At 45.7% G+C, this 21,428-nt stretch overlaps 1 protein-coding gene across 5 annotated transcripts in view; it reads left to right on the top strand.

Moving 5' to 3' along the window:
- ATP11A (ATPase phospholipid transporting 11A) overlaps positions 1-19,356 on the top strand; it is a 142,633-nt gene extending 123,277 nt beyond the window's left edge. For 2 of the 5 annotated variants that reach the window (XR_013960194.1, XM_080661614.1), the window contains exons 26-30: positions 5,972-6,037; positions 7,756-7,859; positions 9,263-9,428; positions 11,199-11,285; positions 15,141-19,356. Coding sequence is in view for 3 of the 5 variants with exons in the window: in XM_080661614.1 (XP_080517740.1) it covers positions 5,972-6,037; positions 7,756-7,859; positions 9,263-9,428; positions 11,199-11,276 (414 nt within the window). In the remaining 2 variants the exon portion in view is untranslated. Of the gene's footprint in view, positions 1-5,971; positions 6,038-7,755; positions 7,860-9,262; positions 9,429-11,198; positions 11,286-13,762; positions 13,986-15,140 lie in introns of those variants that run through there. The other 3 variants (XM_080661613.1, XR_013960195.1, XM_080661612.1) reach the window with 3 other exon arrangements.
- The last annotated feature ends 2,072 nt before the right edge of the window (positions 19,357-21,428 follow it).

Raw genomic sequence — 21,428 nt, 5'->3', positions numbered from 1 at the left:
GCCTGTGGGGTCTTCTGATATTTGGGTATCTAGCTACCAAATCACTTACAGGACATAGTACGTCAGTAAATGCACTGCTCTGCATAGCTCGGCTGACTGTGGGAAATCCCCTTCCTGAGGGTTTTCAGACTTTGTTTCTGTAACTTATATTTCACCATTAGCTATTTATCTAGTGGTTCAGTTAGATCTGCCAAGCATGGCTTATTTAATATGGGAATTACTTTTGTATTTAACACATTTTCCCATTTTTTTCACATGCACTTAAGTGTTTCCTTTGCAATGAGTAGATTGTTAGTTCCTAATAGATATCAGCTCTCTGGTTGTTGCATAATTTCTAGGGTTTGTTTTATTTGTATCTTGATTTTTTTCTTTTTGCGACTTGCTTTCCTTCCCACTCTCAGATAATGACTACCAACACACACATGGTAAGACAATTGTGGGTGTGTCCTCTTATATGTTTTTGGAGTGCATTCTAGATAAAATATTTCTTGAAAATATTTTCAAATTGTAACTTCTGTGTGCTTGTCAGTAGAAACACTATTAGCTGCTGCTCCCCTCTCCGTCCTGTAGACGAAAGTTGTATTAGAGAAGTCTGTGTACATCTGATCATTTGTACTTGGTGTTTATCTCTGGATTTCTGTGTCAGGATTGCCACTGAGTCAGTGACGGTTTTCAGATTGACTTGTTTGAGCTTCCTTTTACCTTAAATAAGAGGCAACATATGCAGGCATGCGGGGCCTGTTGGGGACACTGCTTTGAATGTGGCAAACCCGTGCTACCTGGGACAATTGCAGAAGACATGGAGCTCATGTCAGAATTGTGCCCTACTCAAATATCATGTATTTACCTAGCCGTAAAAATAAACACTGTTGTTGATGTAAATAAGGGTAACACCTCTCCCTATGTTGTCCTCCTGTGTGGCTCATCTCTTAGAACTGTTGGCTTGAAACCCAAAGGTCTTGCTACAGGTCCCATGGAATTTGTTTACCCATTTGTTCGTTTCTCATTTCTCGTTACTAAAAGGTGCAGTTATCTTTCATTATAACGTAAGCCAATTTTTACTACATTGATCTTGAGAATTTTTTAAATTCTTTCACTCTTCTACAGACTTTGCATTTTTCTGGAATTTGTTCTTTATCTTAGTTTATTTTAATTGGATAATTTCTGGATGCCAGCAGATCATAAATGTCATTAAATAGAGCTGTCTTATTGTTCTTTATGTTTCTTTTATAAGATTGTCCTTATGGGTTACGCTTTAAGTAAGCATCTCGTATGTATCTTAAAAAGAACTAAGCTTCTGTGTCCTGAGGACTGAAATTCCAGGACCGTGGTAGCCAGCCGATATGGAAGTAAGTGCCGTTCATCGGGCACTTTATTTGCAATTCACTTTCACAAATCTTATCCTCTCTCAACTGCCATCGCCCATGGATACATTCATAGTTGAGGAAACTACACTTCAGACAGATTAAAGAATTTGTACAAAGTCAGGTAATTAGAACTCAAACCCAGGATATTTGGTACAAAATTTATAGTATTTGTTGTAGTCCATGCTGCTGCTTAATTGTTTAATCTCAGTGTTACATAGTAAAATTATAGGTGTGCCTGAAGAATCTATAGGGAGTGCTGGGGCTTTGGAGTACAGACCATAGAGAGGCCTTGCCAAGGTGACGTCTGAGCAGCATCTTCTCCTCCTGCTCAAATTCAGTAGCCCTGATACATCTCCAACCAAACTTCCACCAGCCACTCCTTATACCGCTGTGGGTCAGTGGATGCGGTGGTGTTTTGAGGCCTTACATATGATTCAAGGATTTCTACCAATTCTTGACTTATCTCCTATTTCCTGTTTCCTTAAGGATGCCCTGAGCCCTTACAGATCCTAAATACTAACGTCTCAACTTCTAGAATGATGCTTTTCTGCAACACTTTTATATCTCCCATAATTACCACTTGCTTGCCTTTGCTCAGCCATTATTGGACAGAACTATTAATTTGAATTTGAAACAATGACAGAAAGAGATATCAGGGTAAAGAAAACACAAGTTGACCTGTACCACTCCCACTAAGAAATGCCTCGTGGGTGACTTGCCACTCATTAGCCAAGAGCTGTGAGAGTCCTCTGCTCACTGGCCTGTCACGACAAAGATTGAACACACATAAAGCACATCCTGTCATATGAAAATCTTCTGAGACGCATGGTGGTATTAGGAAGCAGTACATGGGGCATTTGTTGCCAAATAAGGTATTTAATGTGAGGTGTTTGTCTATAGTTATGCATTTTAGAGGCGAAATTAGCTCCAATTCACTAATACTCTATAGAAGTTAAATAATCTAAGGACCTAGAGTGTAACCGCAAGACAAATAATACTCATAGCATCCCTAATTACAAGTGACAAGGGTGTAAAGGACCTAGTGTGGACACTTACCCTGTGTCACTAGGAGGACAGGAGCTCCAAGAGATTGGCATAGCCCAAGGCCACTCCAGGTCAAGTGCAAGGCCAAGGTTGCATGTCTGCTGTTGTAGCTCTAGTCAGCTTCCTTCCCTCCCCCACCCCACCCCCCCACCAACACACACACACTGTGCCTGGGCATCCCCAGAGAGAGCCTTTCTCATTCCGCATTGTTGATGCTTAAATTCTTGTTTGTTTGGGGGAAGAGAGTGTTAGATCACTTGCAGAACTAAAAGTAGTGTCATAGGCTAGTTTGTAGAAATTCAAGTAAACCTGCAAAATGCCAGTAAACACGGGTAGTCTCAGGTGACTTGATGGTGATGCCCTTGGTTCTAAGGTGGCAGGGCAACGTGGAGGTGCTAATGCTCATCGCTTTTCTGATGGTGTGTCCTGATAAACGAGAATGCATCTTCTTGGTGGTATTATTAGATGCCCTGTTTTATTGATTGTCAGTAGAGGAGGACCACTTTTTTAAAGACCTAAATCATTTTATAGGAATGTGTATAGCACACATGTAGTATTGAGACAACACTGAATCATGGATAACAATTTTTAAAAAGGGAAATTCACTTAGGGGCATTTTCAGCACAGACGTCATGACCCATAATTACTTCTCAAGTGAGAATGCTAAGGCAATGATTATTATTGTTGAACAGCAGGGTATTCCTAGGCGAACACTTGAAAGTTTAGAGCGTGGTATAATATGAGTCAGTAAACATCAAGGTAGCTGCAGTTTGAGCCATCGCCAGCCAGTGGAGTAAGGACAAATTATGCCAGCAGACTTGGTAGCAATCCGGAATCAGTGCATGAAGGAAATGTAGTAGGTGTTTCTTGTGGCTGTGATCTTGAAAAAAAACGCAGGTCAGGTTTGTTGTGGGATATTTTTATGCATAAAAATTAAATTGGTCTGGATCTTAGGGCTTTAAAAAGCAGGAACATTTTCTGCAAAATACCCATCTTCAGAAGAGAGAGGAAGAAGTGTGAGGAGGGATTAAATGTAGATCTGGTGGAGGGCAGGCTCCAGGGACATTCTACAAAATTCTCATTATCATCTGAGTGAGGCTATGAAGTTAGTGACATTCTCAATGGAATAACATTTAGGAAATCAGACTCATGGGGGGCATGGGAGCTAATGAAGCTTGGAAAAAAGATGGTCCCTCCCGACAGTTGTTTGAGAAAGAGGATTGGTATCCCAGTGAACCATGCCACCTCCCACCACAAAATCCATAGAAATAATGGCAAACACTTTTAATAATACATTGACTATTAGCAGTTAGCCTAAGGGCTCCCTTAAAACAAATAAGAAAATTCAGAGGAATTTATAGAGATAATACCATGACTGTCTATCCCAAAGGGCCAGAAATAGCGAGAGAGCATAGGTGAGGGTGGAGCAGATCCCTGCATTGCCCAGGGTTCTAACCAAAGTTTCAATTCTGGGTTCAAGGTAGTTGTGCTTTGTTGCTGTTCACTTGTAAACATGACAGCTGAGGCCCATGTGTTTTACTGGACTGGGCATCGGGATGCCTAATTTGTGATCCCAGGTCTACCATAATCCACAAATACAAGAAAACCCGGCAGTGCCCTAGAGAAGTACCCCCTTACCTCTGGAGAGAGAGAAATAAAGAAGTCACTTGAGTGGCTGAAAGCTTGTCCCTGATTTGTGATGCTGTTGGAGATATCCTGTCACTCTCTGTGCAGACTCCATTTCTACAATTTGCTATGATTGAACACTTTATAAAATGAGTTTCAGGTTTCCTACCCAGCAGGGGTGGCAAACAAGTGGGCAGGGTGGCAGCCTTACTGCCAGGTCCTGCCCATGGTGCCCGCATGGGATTCAGAGCTGCCCCTCGCCCTACAGCAGGTTCACCCCTCACTTTGGCTAACTTCATCAGCCTCCAGTGAAAACAAAACAGAGCCACTTTGCTCTCCAACACCCAGCTGGCCAAGCATTTTTGTAGTCCTCTGCCAGACTGCAGCCAGACTCAGAGTTATGAAATTTTCCTGCCTCAGAAGTTAAGCATTGAAGGGAGAACACTTATTTTTGAGTGTTTCCCAGCCTGACCATTATTGCCACATGGGGCCAGAGAGCTCTTGGTTATGGGTTGCCCAATGCAATTAGCAGACCCCTGGCCTCTGCCTGCTAGATGCCTATAGAACCTCTCCTCTCCTCCCCCCATGGTAACAACCAAAAATGTCTCCAGACACTGCAAGTGTCTCCTGGAGACAGAATTCCCGCTCCCCTCCCCACTGAGAGCCACTGGTGAGTGTAGCTCTGAGTGACGGAAACCCAGTTTCGCTCATGGTGCTAAAGTAAAGTGTAAAGAGATGTTCATTGGGGGCAGGATCCTTATGAAGTCTGTTTACGACAAAGTCCTAACGCATTACTTAGTTTTTCTTCTGGAATTCTACCAGTAGTTCTTACCTCACTAGATGTCTCACAAGATGAGTAGCCTACACATTCACCTGAATCGAGTCACATGTAGGTTGAAAATTTGTATTCCAGTTTTTTAAATTCGTTGTGAAATAAAGCTTTATATTCTGTTAAAGAAGGACAGGAACGTTTTCTCAGAGGCATGGTTCGCATTATGGAAACCTTGAAGAAACTTACTCATAGAATTGTCCCCCATAAGGGAAAGAAGTCTCAAGCAGTAGGTGTTTTATTTTGCTTGTGTCTTTGTCTGTAGGTGGGAATGTGTTGTTTTCATGATGTGACCCGTGAGTGCTTCCATCCCACACCATTCCCCGGCGCCCTGCCCGGGTCCTTGGGCGCCTGGAGCCCTGCTCCCTGCTCTCGCCTCTCGGCGGCCTCTTCTGAGGGACTGTTGACATGTCTGTGATTCTGGCCATCAGACTGGCTGCAGGGGGCCTTCACGCAGCTCTGTCTTGTCTGCCTCATTTCTCCCTTTCCTGCGATTTTCTCGAGGAAATCCCATCCATGTGTTGCACATACGTGACATGATTGTTTTCTCTTGCTGCTTATTAGCAAAATGTTCCAGCGTTTGCTTTTCTTCCAAAGCTGGCAGGTGGTGGACTTGAGAATAGACAGAAACTCTACTGAGTTTATTCTTGAACGTACAGAAGGCGTAGAACTGGGTAATCGGGTAAATGTCACTTCGACATGAGACTCGAAACAGAAAAACCAGAGTTAGCATCGTGCGTATGTCAGTGTTTTTCTTGCTCCCAGTTTGTGACGTTAGGACTGATGCGTGTTGACAGCACCGAGGGAGCCAGTATTGGGGTGACAGGACTGTCAGTGTAGGAAGGGCTGTTTCCACCTCTCAGTCACATCCCTCTCGGCCCTGAGGGATGGCACTGGGGAGCCGGGGGGTTGAGTGACCAGGGTAGGGTGTTCACTGCCATCTCCTTTCACTTTGTAGTAACAAGACCTAGTCCCTGTATCTTGGGGGTGTGAAGTGTTGGCGCAGGGCAACAATGAGATGTATCCTCTAAACACTCTCGTTTTGAGTGTGAAAGGGGGAAAATGCATATTAACAAAAGACTGCTTGGACTCTTTGTCCCCACAGATATTCGGAAACTGGACCTTTGGGACGCTGGTGTTCACTGTGATGGTGTTTACCGTCACACTAAAGGTAAATTCTCCCATGTTGGTGCTGCTGCTTCTGGCCACAGTTAACCCCGGCATGTGTAGGTCTCCCCATCTTTGAACTACAAATCCATTCCAAGTTACAGTCCACACTAGCACGCAGCCCAGATGAGCACCTGGGCCCAGTCAGGCGGCTTCTTACCACCATTCAAACAAGTGAGGTGCAGACTCAGCTCACCCTGTGACCCAGTACACAGACCTCCAGAATGATACAGAAGGCAGGTAAAGGCATGAGCCTTTTTTCTTTTTAATTTGTTTTTTATTAAATTATGTATTAGTTACAGTGGACATACAATATGATATTAGTTTCAGGAATACAGCATAGTGATTAGACATTCATGTACCTTATGAATTGATCACCTCCATAAGTCTAATGCCCATCCCGTAACATACAGAGTTATTACAGTATTATTGCCTGTAGTCCCTAGGCTGTCCTTTACAGCCCGAGACTATTTTTATAACTGGCAATTGGTACTTCTCAATCCCTTTCACCTTTTCCACCCATCCTTCAATGAGCCTTTTCTTTGTAAAAGGATTCAGATTAGAATTATTTTCATTGGCAAGCCCACCTGCCCCCCAGCATAATAAAAAATGCACTGAAGCCAAAACCGGTTTGGCTCAGTGGATAGAGCATCGGCCTGCGGACTGAAAGGTCCCAGGTTCGATTCCGGTCAAGGGCACGTAACTTGGTTGCGGGCACATCCCCAGTAGGAGGTGTGCAAGAGGCAGCTGATCGATGTGTCTCTCTCATCAATGTTTCTAACTCTCTATCCCTCTTCCTTCCTCCCTGTAAAAAATCAATAAAATATATTTTTAAAAATGCACTGAAATCAGTGTATTATGGAAAATCCAGTTCTTTTGTTTTTTTATTTATTTTATTTATTTTTTATTTCAGAGAGGAAGAGAAAGGGAGAGATAGAAACATCAATGATGAGAGATAATCATTGATCAGCTGCCTCCCGCATGCCCCCCACTGGGGATCAAGCCTGCAACCCAGGCACGTGCCCTTGACCGGAATGGAACCTGGGACCCTTCAGTCTGCAGGCCAACGCTCTATCCACTGAGCCAAACTGGCCAGGGCCCAGCTCTTTTAAAAGTCAAATTCTATATGGGACATTATTATGAAAGTCCCCACACCTATCAATCTGAGTTTTAAAAAGTGATACAAAGAAAATCCAGAAGTAATTTTCTTAGTAGTAATATAGCCAATACCTTAAGCCCGTGGTTGGCAAACTGCGGCTCTTTTGGCCCCTTGAGTGTGGCTCTTCCACAAAATACCACCGCCTGGGCAAGTCTATTTTGAAGAAGTGGCGTTAGAAGAAGTTTAAGTTTAAAAAATTTGGCTCTCAAAAGAAATTTCAATCGTTGTCCTGTTGATATTTGGCTCTGGTGACTAATGAGTTTGCCGACCACTGCCTTAAGCAATCGCCCCTGAGTCCCGGCTGCTGGAGAAACACTTCCCAGTGCATTTCCCCCAGATCCTGGTGAGAGTTACTAGAAATGCTCTGATTACAAGGACGTGACGTCACACATTCTGTATCTTCATTGGAAGAATAAGGGTTTGTTTTCCTTGACCAGTTTCATATGGACATTTTGGCTAAAATTAAGGTATTGGTTGGTTTCATTATTTTCTGGTTTTCTTTCCTCGCCATGGCTCACATGACATGTAGATAATATCACTGTTAATCACCTTTTTTCTTTCAGCTGGCATTAGATACACACTACTGGACTTGGATAAACCACTTTGTCATCTGGGGGTCGCTGCTATTCTACGTTGTCTTTTCCCTCCTCTGGGGAGGAATTATCTGGTAAGTATTATGTAATCATTATTACCGTTATAGTCCTGTAGTATCTTTCATCAGGGTCTCAAAACACATTTTCCATTTAACCTCATTCCTATGTGCAAGTATTTGTTGAATGCCTGCTGTGTGCAAGGCACTGTGCCATGGTGGGAATGAGGTAGGCATGGTCCCTACCCCTTGGACCCCACATTTTCAGTGGTGGCAACATGCTGAATAATAACTCATCGGGGTTTTGACAAGTGAAGAACAAACCGGATGCTATAGCAAGGGACCTATTTCACACTGAAGGTCAGAGAATGTTTCTCAAATAAAATTGTTATTTAAACTGGAACCTGGGAGAAAATCACCATCATCATAACAGGTCTCACTTATTAAATGCTCCCTAGAATGAGGCATGGGCTAAGTATTTGACAGCACATGTCTCATTCCATCTTCCTCCCAACCACATTCTCCATACACTGTAAGTGATAAGATGGACAGAGAAAGTAGCGCCATTGGGTCGAGGCAGCCCCTGAAAGCAGAGAAAGCCTCTGTGATCAACTTTGTCCCCATGTTGGCAGTTGCTGATATCCACCCAACCTCTCATTACATTACTGCCCTCTCGTGACCAAAGCCATGCATTACATGTTCTTTGCGATCTGGAAATACAGAAATGTTAGATAAGTTTTGAGGGGGTTTTCCAACAACCCTGTACCAAGCTTAAAAAAAAAAAATCCCTGAAATTCTAGTGAACTTTCCAAAGCTGTTAAAGCTGCAGCCGTGGAAGAGGAATATTTCATCCTGGAAACTTCTCTGACTGGCTCCTGGGCCTCGGGGTTTAGGGATCATGAAACTGTAACTCAAGTTCAGCATTATATCAATTGCTGCATCCTTTTCAACTTCTTTTATGGAGCCCAATATAGATATTTCCTTTGAGTTATAGATTTGCCTGACCGGGAAGCCATTTCATGCTCTCTATTCTTATAGACAATTTTTAAGAATTTTATGGCATAGTTAACTAGAGCTCTGATGAACAGAACCTTTGTAAATCTTCATATTAATAGCCATAGTGATTCTGAGATACCAAAAAAATTACCTATTTTAATCTTTTTAAATCTTTTTTGTTGTTCTGAAACTGAACTTCAGGGACTTATTTTCCCTTTGGGATGACTTCAGACAATTCCCTCCTCCTTTTCCCATTCAGAACACCCCAGCATTATAAGGGAAGTTTCCATCCCTTTCGGGCTATGATTAATTCGAAGCAGGCAGGTTCAGTGGCTTGCCCAATGACCATCGCTGCCAGGAATAAAAGCTGCTAGGACGATGGGCTCTTTGTGCTAGTGGAGAAAACAGAGCGGGATTTCAGTGTTTCTCCTGATGATTTCTGACTTGCCATCCTGTTGTTTTTCTTCTTTCCCTCAACACTCCAGGCCATTCCTCAATTATCAAAGGATGTACTATGTGTTCATACAGATGTTATCTAGTGGCCCTGCCTGGCTGGCCATCATCCTGCTCATCACGATCAGCCTCCTTCCCGATGTTCTCAAGAAAGTCCTGTGCAGGCAGCTGTGGCCCACCACCACAGAGAGAGTCCAGGTACCCAGCGGCTCCCACAGGGGCATGGGCGCCGCAGCTCCCCAGATTCAGAGCAGGATATGGTCATTACCAAGGATAGCATGAAAAGTTTGGGTTGAAAGTGTCATCAGTACAGGTATTCTAATAAATTTCATGGTAGATGATTTTAAACATTAACTTAGGTAAAATTCAAGATGACCAATGTTTAGACCTAAGCATCTAGTCAGCTGAAATAAGAAAAAGATTAGGCCAATACAAAAGACCAATTATTTCATGTAAATCTAAAAAAGTTTGTTTAAATCAATAATTATTTTAAAGATAAAATTGCATTATTTTTAGGGATGGTGAATTTGGCTCAAAACTTTAGCATTTACGCTGGGAAATTCTGGTAGTTAGTCGGGCTACTTATTTTCCACATTCCCAAATTGAGGCCAACAAGCTGAATTCTGGATTCAGGTAAGAAGTGAGATATGCAGAATGTCCAAACTGGCATAGGACACAGAAGGTGTCACTCAGAGCTTTCCAAAACCATGCTGGCCCTTCCAAGAGCTCTCAGGGAGGACACATCCCCCACCCACTCACCCCTGCAATCTCAGGGAGGGCACAATCCCCACCCCCTCACCCCTACAATCTCAGTGAGGGTACAACCCCTATCCCTTCACCCCTGCAATCTTAGGGAGGTCACATCCCCCACCCCCTCACCCCTGCAATCTCAGGGAGGGCACGTCCCCTATCCCCTCACCTCTGCAATCTCAGGGAGGTCACATCCCCCACCCCCTCACCCCTGCAATCTCAGGGAGGTCACATCCCCCACCCCCTCACCCCTGCAATCTCAGGGAGGTCACATCCCCCACCACCTCACCCCTGCAATCTCAGGGAGGTCACATCCCCCACCACCTCACCCCTGCAATCTCAGGGAGGGCACGTCCCCTAGCCCCTCACCCCTGTGATTTGCCCATGGAGGTGCAGAGCCTCAATAAGGAGAAGGAAGGGCCCTGATGAGAGGGCGGAAGCCACAGCTGAGGCTGTTCCTGCAGGTCGCATGTCTTCCTCGTAGAGCACAGGTGGTTGTGCAGGTGAAGGAGGGCGGGCGGTGTAAGGCAGAAGAGGACGTGTCATAGGTTCTGGAAGCAGTGGTGAGGCGCTCTGGAAAGCTGGATCTCCAAGTGCTGTTGCCTAGGTTTGGGATGAAAAACAGGTAACCCCCACTGGGGTGCAGTGGACGTGGCCTGGCACTGCCTTTTCCCCACCCCATCTGATCCCGGCAATGGAATGGGATCTGGGTTGGTGAACTTTCTCAGAACTCCAGTGTTAATTTAAAATGTTGAAGCCGGTGGCACCAGTTCCTAGCGATTCCCTCCTGTGTATACCTGCCATGTTTGTAAAGGTGCTGACACAAACTCAGGAGATCGGCGAGAGTATGCACGTCTAACTGCCCTACGAATTGTTTCAAGTTTTCATCTTTAAACAAGTGATATAGGGCAGGGATGTTTTTAGGGCTTTGCTGGCAAGGAGGAGAAATACAGCAAGAATGAGGTCCACACGGCCTTCTAGCAAGTGAGAGTCCCCGGACACGGGGGGCTAGAACTGTTAGGAACGTGGCCCGCATTGTCTGGTCGCTTAGCACGCTGCATTGTGGGACATTGTTGGCATTTAATCAGACTCACCGTTGTTCTTGTTTCTCTCTTCCTTTCCTCGTTCCCTTCCGTCTTCTGACCTCTGTGCCTAAATAACACTGCTACCTTATCTAATGATGTGCGTGGCCCCTCCTGAACCTCCTGGGACTGTCAGGCTAAGAACCAGTGCCTTTCTGTCGAGCAGTCCACCATCTTTATGCTTTCTCAGACTTCCAGCAGCCTGAGTTTCTGACGGAACAAGGTGATGCTTTCTGTCTTTTTGCATGTTTGAGTTTATAGTCACAGGACAACAGAGGGCTGACTTTTAATAGAAAGAGCTGCCGAACACACTGCTGTTCACGGCTCCTATGTCTGTGATAACCACCACTGCACCAGGAAATACAGGGCTAACTTGTACCTGGATGTGGGAAGGTCATGTGGACTGGGGTTTCTATCAATACCACTAACCAGTGTTTCTCTCTCAGCGTCCATTGGAAGTATTCTATCCCACCTGCAGGGATCGGCTGCGTCTTCACTTAGGCCCAGCCGAGCGCATTGGGCTGTGCTGCCTTAAATTCGTGGTTCCTGCACATGAAGGTGTGGGTGTGGCAGTTTCTAAGTCACGCAAGCCCCTGCGTGAGCAAAGTTTCCTCAGTGCCGTCCTTCTCTCCGCAGCCCAAAGAGGATGGGTAGCAAGACCTCCTCGCTCACATTCACCTCTTAAGTCCATTCTGCAGACAGGGAAACTGAGGCCTCCCCAGTGCAGTGTGCTCGGGCCAGCCATCTGGGCTGTGGACAAAGCCAGGAGAAATGTGTTTTGAGTCAAAAGTTCTACCAAATTCATTTTTAAAAATTTTGTTTTAATCTGATGGTTTCTAGAAAAAGGCCTTCTACTTTGCTTTAAATAGTTGTAGTAGCCTATTTCTCAGCCAGGTAGAGCCAATCACACAGCATTTCTCCGTGACAGTCGCCTTGGATCAAAGCCTTTTTATCAGAGCCAAGATTTGAGGGACAACGCATTAACTAGAGACTGGTGTCTGTGTCCCAGCTGTATGCCCATGACCCAAATACCACATTTATGTGTTCCCCCAAAGTAGTGATACTTTGAAAACACATTTGGTATTCATGGTTTACTAATGCAGCTTAGGAAAATGTTTAATAGGAAAATGCTTAAAGCAAGGAAAGGCTCCTTTTTTCTCTAAATAACAGCTCCTCTTCTATACATTTTAAACACTATTTTTTAACTAACAAGATGGTACTTTCTTTTTTTTTTCAGTTCAAGTGGTTATTGGCAATCAAAGTTCTCTAATCTGGTGCCATCAGAATTAGAATTAATTACCTAGCTTCATGTCGCTGTGTACATATCTGAAAAGGTTCAGGATGGAATTATTGGGAACACTTCAATCAGTCCCAGGGGCGCTGATGAAATTGATCCAGTCGTGCCAGCTCTGGGCTGAAAGTGAGCGCTCTAACTATCGATGCCGCTTAGAGTGGATTCGCTTCTGCACCTTTACAGAAGCCAGACTCTGGCTGCTTGGAGCAGGCCGTCACTGAGTGCCCTGTGGTGTCTAGCCACACGGGTTATGACCACAGGTGTCCCCACACCCACACCTTCACACAGAGTCCCTGCAGCCAGCACGCTCCTGGCACGCACGAGGTGAAGGCTGGTGTTGCTGTAAAACCACCCCAATTGTTGCAAAACTTTGGAGGAATAAACATTAGGCTAGTTCTTATATGGAATATATAGTACTTCAAATGGATGGATTTTTTTTTCTTTTAACCTGTTCTATTAAAAAGTAAAACATCACAGGCACCAGGTTTCATATATATGTGTGTGTGCATACATATATATATGTATTTATCTATAGCTACCTATATTTTTATATATAATTGAATTATATATAATTCAAAGGGCAACAACTCTACCTCCTGTATAGCTCATTCTTCTCCTCCCCAGAAGACATTCTGCAATTCAGACCTGTGGTTCTTCACTTTTTTAAATCTTCTTCCTATTACTGAGAAACTAATATGATCGGACTGGAAAGTCTTAGTGTTCATATTCCAGCCCTGCTGACCTGCAGCACTGAGCTTTCAGGATCCTAGCTGTGGGCAGGACTCTTCTGTTTGACTAGAGACAGGGCTGAGGATCAGAAGGAAAAGGAGAGATGGGAGGACAGAAGGACTGGGGCAGACAGGAAGACAGGCAGAAGGACATGGATGGACAGGCACACAGTTCCTCCCCTCAGGGAACCTTGGTGCTGTTTTTGGGAGGGTGGGGGGCAGCTGTCTAGTAAATGGCACTTGAGAAGCCTTCTTCTGAGTGTGGCAGGATTTTTGGCTTCAGGGTTCTGAAAGCATTTCCTGTGCTCGCGACAGAGGCTGGCCTTTGCTGGGTTGGAAGCAGGCCCGGCAGGTGGCCCTTCAGCTGAGACCCTGCTCTCCCGCGTGGCCCATCCTCTCTGCACCAGCTCCCTCCTGCTAGGGAGACCACCTCTTTCCCCCAGCGGAGCCCCTGGGAATGCCCACACTAAGAGCCCCTTGCCCATCCTGCCCCGGGTTTTGCACAGACTTTCACGTGAATCTAACATGCCCTATTCACACAGAGGGGCCTAGTGAGCGGCCCTCATGGGCACTGGCCCCCACCCCAGCTACATGGCTGGATTCTGCCCTCAGCCGGCCCGGTGAGCTCTCTTGGTTCCCCATGTGGCAGCCATCTCAGTGTCTTTCCTCGCCTTGCAGAAGAGCTCGAAACTCAAAACAGCGGTCGATGCCGCGCTGAGTCCGGACAGGCCACTGCTGAAGGACGTCTTGCCGGGGCCGAGGCGTGATTAGCCCATGGATAGGTAACGGCATCCACCATGCTGCCTGGCAGGCCCCCTGGGTGTGCTGTGATCTTACAAACTGTCTGTTTTTCCTCCAAAGTTTTGCTGTGCTGTGCCGTTTTGATAACAAAGATTCATTTAAAACAAACAAAAAAAGGAAATCATTTTTACACACACATGTGTATTTCTATCCCAGGTAAGTGACCTGCCTGAGAGTGGCTGGACTGCATATGGTTGAGTGTTGTGAATACACATGTGGATGCGCACACATCACCTACATGCACATACACACGCCGTGGTGAACATGGTTCCACGTGCACTTGCGTGAGGTCCCCGCGTGGTGTGCTCCGTGCTCGGTGTGCAGAACAATCTCATTCCTCGTCCTTGGTGGTGGAAACGCTTCCTTTCACAGGTCAATCAGGAGACCCTCTTGGGAAATAAAAAAAGGAGTGTTGAACATTAGCCCAGGCAGGTCTGGTACGGATGCACTGTGGTCTGTCAGCTGAAGCCTGGTGTTGTGTCTGGGCCCAAAAAACAAGGAGAGGAAACGCAGCCGTGTTCACACTGAGCTAGAGTCTTCAGATTTGACAAACCCCCTTCTCTGCCCCAAAGCAGGCACACTTGGAATGCTCATTCCTTTAAAATAGATTTCTCCTTGCCCGGCCGGCACTCAGTGGTTGAACATCGACCTGTGAACTGTCATGGGTCAATTCCCGGTCAGGGCACATGCCTAGGTTGCGGGCTCAATCCCCAGTGTGGGGCGTGCAAGAGACAGCCGATCAATGATTCTCTCTCATCATTGATGTTTCTATCTCTCCCTCTCCCTTCCTCTCTGAAATCAATAAAAAAATATTTTTAAAAAATGGATTTCTCCTCTCTAGCTGCCCCTCACTCCCTGCCTGCCTGCCCAATGTAAAGGTGTCTAGGACGAGTCACAGCACAGGCCCCATTTGTGTGACTAGACATAAGCATAGGCTGGAGCCAGCGAGCCGGCCGGTCAGGCTGACGTGGACCCCGTCTCTGAGGGATGGCGTGGCACTTACATTAAAGGAATCAGACCTGGTCCCTGGGCCTTTATCAACATTGTCTTGACCCAACGATGGGACAGCAAGGGGAGTTTGTAGCCAGACCAAGGTTCACCGCTGCCTCTGTCGCAGTTCACCTGGATGGACGCCGGCTGACTGGTGTCCTGCAGTGGGAGCCCCCGACCAGAACCATGGCAGTGATTGCAACAGATCATCATGGGTGGGATTCTTGTGGAGGGGCCTGACTCTGTCTTATCTGTTTTCCGACAGAGCATGCACACCCAGAGTCAGGACCACTCTGAAGTCGGCCGTTTTGTCTCTCTGCACAGCCCCCACACCTCAGCCTTCTGGCCAGGCTCCTGCTCCACACAGGTGACATTAACGTGCCCAGAGAGCAAGGAGTGCTCGGTCCTCCCTCCCATGGTCTGTGATTCAGACACCTGTCGCCATCCCAGCGGGAGACCCTGCTGCCATGGGCTCTGCGGGGAGGCAGGTGGCGAACAGATCACCAGTTCAAGCCTTTAAGAACCGCACACGAGTGTGCACCGTGCACACGTGTGCTTGTCCTCTGCTCCCAAAGGAGGAAGAAGGGGCACCAGGACCCATCTGGAGTGCGGAGGCTGGCAGTCCGGGTTGTCATTTCTCACAGGCCTGGTGGCCTCAGGTATTTAGTTGGGCTGCTAAAAAGAAGGCGTGCACTGGGCCTGGTACAGGGCCTGCTACATCCGTCCCAGGTCAGGGTCTGTCTGCGCCCTCCGTTATCTCCGCCACACGCATCACCCGAGGAGGACATCTGCTTGGAGATGGACAGTCCAGCTTTAGGCGGGAGGCAGTCACCCCACAGCCATCCTATAAGCACAGATGTGACTCTCCCTTGCGGAACTGATGTTCTGGCCGCCGCTTCCTTCTCCAGAGCCCTCTGGTACTTCCGCTTGTGGCACAGACACGAGTAATCGCGCATCCATTTCCTGTCGGAGTCCCGCGTCGCCCGGCCCCCCCAAACCCCCCACCCCGTGCTGTTGCTTTTGTTCAGAACCCTCCACATACTGAAGCTGATTCTTAGGGTTGTGTCTGCTTCAAAGTTTGTTTCTCTGAGGGAGGTGTGACCCCCTGTCTGTTTTGGGCTCTGTGTTTCCATGTATCTTCCTTTCCCGTTCCCTGGGAGGGGAAAAGAGTATTCACATAGGAGGAATGGGCAATACTGTCCATTTAAGCTTTCCCAGTACAAGTTTTGAGATACTTATCTTTGCTTCCAAGGGTGAAGCGTGTCAGTTTACTCTTGTTGGGAAATGTTTATTTCGTGGGGGCTGAGGGAAGGGTGGTGGTCTCTTTAATCGCCCTCCTGGAGAGGTGGCCTCTTAGGGGCGGTGTTCATCTTCCAAAATCTATACAGGCCCACGGGTCTGCCCCCGAGAGGGCCCGTGAGTTCTAAAAAGCAATATCGCCACTTGAGGCTGCCACCTCCCTGGTAGCTCTGACCAAAGCTCACTCTGAGCTTTCTGTTCGGCCTCTGCCTTGCTGTGCGTGCGTCCAGTAGGTAGACCATCAGGAGGCTGCTGAGTTCAAGTTCTGTCACTTTCCTGCACTGGTGTTTCTATTTCTAGGAATAGCCTAGTTGACATAATAGCCTTAATGGTCCATAAGGAAGACATTTCAGTGTGAGATTCAAACTTTAAACGTTAAAACTGATGCCTTTTTAGAAAAGTGTCACCCGGAAACTAAGCTAAAAGCAGGGACCTGGTCCGCTAGCTGATCTCACGCTGCGGAATTGGGGGACACTGGTAAGTGAACCCCGATTCTGCTTCCAAGATGCTGGATGTTACATAGTTTTGGAAGTTCAAATTTCACAATTTGATTGTATAATGTCTCACCTAAAATATTTATTTGATGTAGCGGGTAAATTCACAGTAAGAACAGTGAATGCAGAGTAGTTGGGATAAATTGAGGGGAAGTGTAAACACCATACCAAAGACTAGGTAACGAAAGTCTGGCGCCCTGTCCATCCTGGGGGTCCTCCTTGCCACACCCACCCGTCCATCCTGTCTTCCTGTCACTCCCCATGTTCAATGTGTGTGTGGTGGCAGCCCTTGGCCATTCTGGTCCACACTAGACCCTGCAAACAATGGTGTGCGCATTTTTACAGCCGTTTTTAAGAACCTAATATGGGTATAAGTATAATACCTGTAGGGGGGACAGAGTCTCTGTATGTTTAGTTAACAAATTCTTTGTAATGTATTTTTTTAGGAATCTTAAAATTGCCTTTGCACTGAAGTATTTTCATAGCTGTTTATATCTCTTATTCGTTTATTTGTTGACATACCATATCTAATTTTTAAAGTATGTTTTTAAAGCTTTTTATTTTTTAAGTTGATGAAATTTTGGCCACTTTAAATTCTGGTGAGAGTTTTGGCTGAATGTCTCGATATCTGATGAATGTGAATTTTCAGGTTTGATTTTATTCTCTACACCTGTTCATTTTTGGTGTTTCTGGTGACGTGATTAGTTGAAAGGCATATTCAGAGTATAATGTTTTGCTATGCTTATTCTTCACAGTTCACTGCAATTTCATCTGCTTTTGGTTTTGTTTTTGATTTCCATCTTTCCGCCTTAACACAGAAGCTTCTTACTTGATGGTTCGGTATCTTCTTTCCACCTGTGTTGAGACGGTTACCATTTACCTCAGATAACTGAAGTCACATATGAAAGTTACTAAGCCTGTATGTACATGCTCCATGATGTTTCTTAAAAACGTGTGTGGGAAATGAAGGGGCTCTGCCTGTGAGGGCCTGAGACAAAAACAAAGGGAGGAAGAGAAGAACCCCACTGAAATGACATTTCAGATATGTCTCTGATATTCAGATATTAATGTGATTTCTTTTCACCTCACAGGAGTTAGTATTTACTTACCTTTAACTTTAAAGCAAGTAACTGTAAGCATTTTTTTCTTAGTTTTGAAACTCTTATTCATGACTGCCTGTGTTAGTAGATCATTAACTCATAATTTCCCATGTTGGTCAGAATATCTGGTTCCTAACCCGCATTCCAGCCCGACATCTATAAGCACGAGTGGTCCCGACCATGTCACCTTCTCTCACTCTCAGCGTCACATCCACTCACAGCTACACGTGCACATGTGCCAGTTCTCATGCATACACACAGCACACACACATACACGTTCCCCAGGCCCCAAGCATCCTGCCTCCTTCCTAAGGGGATCACGTGAGGAGCCCCCAGAAGACAAGGCTTCTTGGGCCTCCATGCCGCGTGCCCACGGGGACATGGGGAGGCTTTGCAGGGCAGCCCCTGGGTTTGAGCGGAGCTGCTGGGTGGCCCAAGCAGCAGTGCCCTGGCCTAAGCTCCTCCTTTTCAGGAAGTCCAACCTCTCCCCTCCCAACTGACATCCCCCAAAGCTTCGCTCTTAGGACAAGTGGCAGAAAGTGGCATCTGGACCCTCCCAGCTGCAGCGTCTTCACAGGAGTCCAGGATCGCGGGCTGGCCCTCTGCCACGGGGCAGCTAGGAAGAAAGCATCCTTCCCTTGGCATTCCTATTAGAACCCAAATCAACCCACTCCTGTGCATTTGACTCAATAGGGTGAACACAGACCAGGTAACACCTGGTGGTGGCAGCCTGGACTAGGGAAGGAGGCTGAAAGCAACCTGCTTCTGCAGTAACAGGTTTATAGAACTGCAGTTTGGCCTGATGAGATCTTGCAACTTTAACTACAAAAATGTCTCAGCCCTGCTGTGCTCACTATTCTTAAATTGCTGGGCATCACCAAATGTTCAGTGCAACCTAAAGGGAGTTTTCTGGCCTTTTCCTTTAAACCACTAAGTTCACTTGTTTTGCACTGACTAGTAATAACCTAAAGCAAACACTTCTACTTTACCTTTAAATTAGTATTATTTATTTGATAACTCAATATAACACCGTAGTATGCAGTTTCTTGTGTTCTACATTTCTTTTGGAAGTTTCCCATTTGTAACTTTAAAAACAGGAAATATTTCTGTTGGTTAATTCATTTTTTTTTTTAAGTAGAGGGTATGTATATGAGAATGAGAATCATTCTGATATTGTCTATCAACGAAGTTTTAATGAGACATGTTGGAAGTATTATTAAAGTGTGATTCTACTTTTGCAGAAAAAATATATAAAGATCAGTTTATATAGCTTTATTTTTTACCTTATCAAAATACACAGAATTTTAATATGCATATATTGTCTGTGACTTAAAATTATAATGTATGTCTACATTTCCATTTAAAATGTCCATTGATTATGTAATGTAATAAAAGAGAATCTTCAAAAAAGTATTTAGCAGGAATGAAATCTATAGTTGTCATCATCATAAATACTGGAATTTATTTTTAAATTATTGACTATAGTAAGTGCATTTAAGATAATGTCAGCATCCAGATAGTCATGTTTAATTGATAGTAATTCATTAACCTGCTTTGAAACATTAAATTATAAATTAAACCAAATCTTACATTTCTGTACAGTTTATTTTGTATGCTGTTTTTAACTTTTATTTCTGTAGATAAAGTATGAGTTAATATTAATTATATTGGACTTTTCTGCAGATTATCTAAGGAGACTTGAATCTGCTTGCAATAAAGAAGAAAAAATGTCTGATTTAATTTCTTTATAAATAAAAATCATCAGAGAAGTTGGATTTAAATGTCTGCAAACAGAAGCTATGGAGAAAAACACTCTCCAAGTGAGGGTTTTTGTTGCCAGATCAAGTGGACAACAGACTGTTGAAACAGCTTTGCTGAAAATGTATGGAGTGGAGTAGTTTCTGCCCCCCTTTTGCCCCTGCTGGCCCAGGGTCCCCCTGCCCTCACTAAGACCATAGTGCCCAGCTGTGGTTGATGAGCCTCACAGAACAGGAAACACAGTATTGGGGTTTCTTAATGCTCTGCCCATCCACACGCCCCCTCCCTGATCGTCATACCCAAGATCCATGCCTTCAGCCACATTCCTGAGGTCTAAGCTTCCCCTTTCCATTAGGTTCCTCTCCCTTTCCTCTTGGCCAAACTCCAGGCCCCCAGCCCTCCATGGGTCTCCTGGGCTATGCTGTTTGCACCCAATTGTTATAATGGAAATCTAGTTAGTTCTGTGCACCCACCACTGCCCACCCAGTTAGATCCTAGGCACTGCCTGAACACCCAGGAACGCCCCACCTGGCTTGGGGGACCTGTGGTTTAGCCCCCAATCCTCATCTTCCCCAGCCCTGCATCTTCTGGTGACCATCTGCCTCCCCGCCCACTGGCCACTGCCATCCCCTCCCAAAGCCTGATGCCAGGTTTCAGTTCCTGGGATTCTGACATGCATGAGTGAAAAGGGTGGAGTCAGTTGAGGACCCCCAGAAACGGCTTCTTTGGACCTGAGCTTGCACTGTCCTTTTGAAGGCTTACTGCTCAGCTAAGGTGTCACCACCCCAGACCCTGGGGAGGGACTGTCAGGCCTCAGGCTCTGCTGTGTGCAATTCTAAATTTAGCACTTTTGCCCTAGCTGGTTTGGCTCAGTGGATAGAGCGCTGGGCCTGCAAACTGAAGGGCCCCGGGTTCGATTCCATTCAAGGGCACACGCCCAGGTTGCGGGCTCGGTCCCCAGTAGGGGGCGTGCAGGAGGCAGCCAATGATTCTCACCATTGATGTTTCTATCTCCTCCCTCTCTGAAATCAATAAAAATATAGATATAAACTTGGAACTTTCCCCCTGCCAGCCCTGGAATGCCAGCAAGCAAGCACACAGCAAGCACTGAGAAACACACGGAATGGGTGACCTTCACTGTCCCAGACCAAACCCCAGTAGCCAACACAGAACTCTACAAAATGCCAGGGCTGCAGCAGGAAGTAAATGCCACAGGTGAATCCAGGGTCCCAGTGCTGCTGGCTGCTGTTTAGTGTCCACTGTTCACACCTGCCTCAGGTGACTTGAATGTGTGACCGCATTAATCCTGGCAGCTGGGATGAGCCAGGAGATTGCACATTGGTATGAGGCTTGGCAGGTGTAAACAGCCAATGCCATCCACTTGTATACATGGGGAATGCACAACCATTTATTTCTCTGGGTCACATCCCAGCTTGATCAACACCCATACATTATTAAGCTTCTCTTTCATGGAGAAATCTTGGAACACTTAAATTTCTCAATTCCTGCCCTAACTGGTTTGGCTCAGTGGATAGAGCATCGGCCTGCGGACTGAAGGGTCCCAGGTTCGATTCCGGTCAAGGGCATGTACCTTGGTTGCGGACACATCCCCAGTAGGGGGTGTGCAGGAGGCAGCTGATTGATGTTTCTCTCTCGCTGATGTTTCTAACTCTCTATCCTTCTCCCTTCCTCTCTGTAAAAAATCAATAAAATATAAAAACAAAATTTCTCAATTCCTTTCTTGTGCCAGAGGACACCACTAAAATTTTAGAGTCATATTAACTTCCTCAGGGAAAATGCTCACCTTTGTTCATTTTTATTAGCCAGGGAGCTATTAGAATCACTCAGAAACATCCAATCAGATAGCAGATTTCTAACTCATCATTGACATACATGTATGAG

The sequence above is a fragment of the Plecotus auritus genome (genome assembly GCF_963455305.1).
Source record: "Plecotus auritus genome assembly, chromosome: 3".
NCBI classification, from domain to species: Eukaryota; Metazoa; Chordata; class Mammalia; order Chiroptera; family Vespertilionidae; genus Plecotus; species Plecotus auritus.
This window is presented reverse-complemented; position numbering and strand designations above follow the sequence as displayed.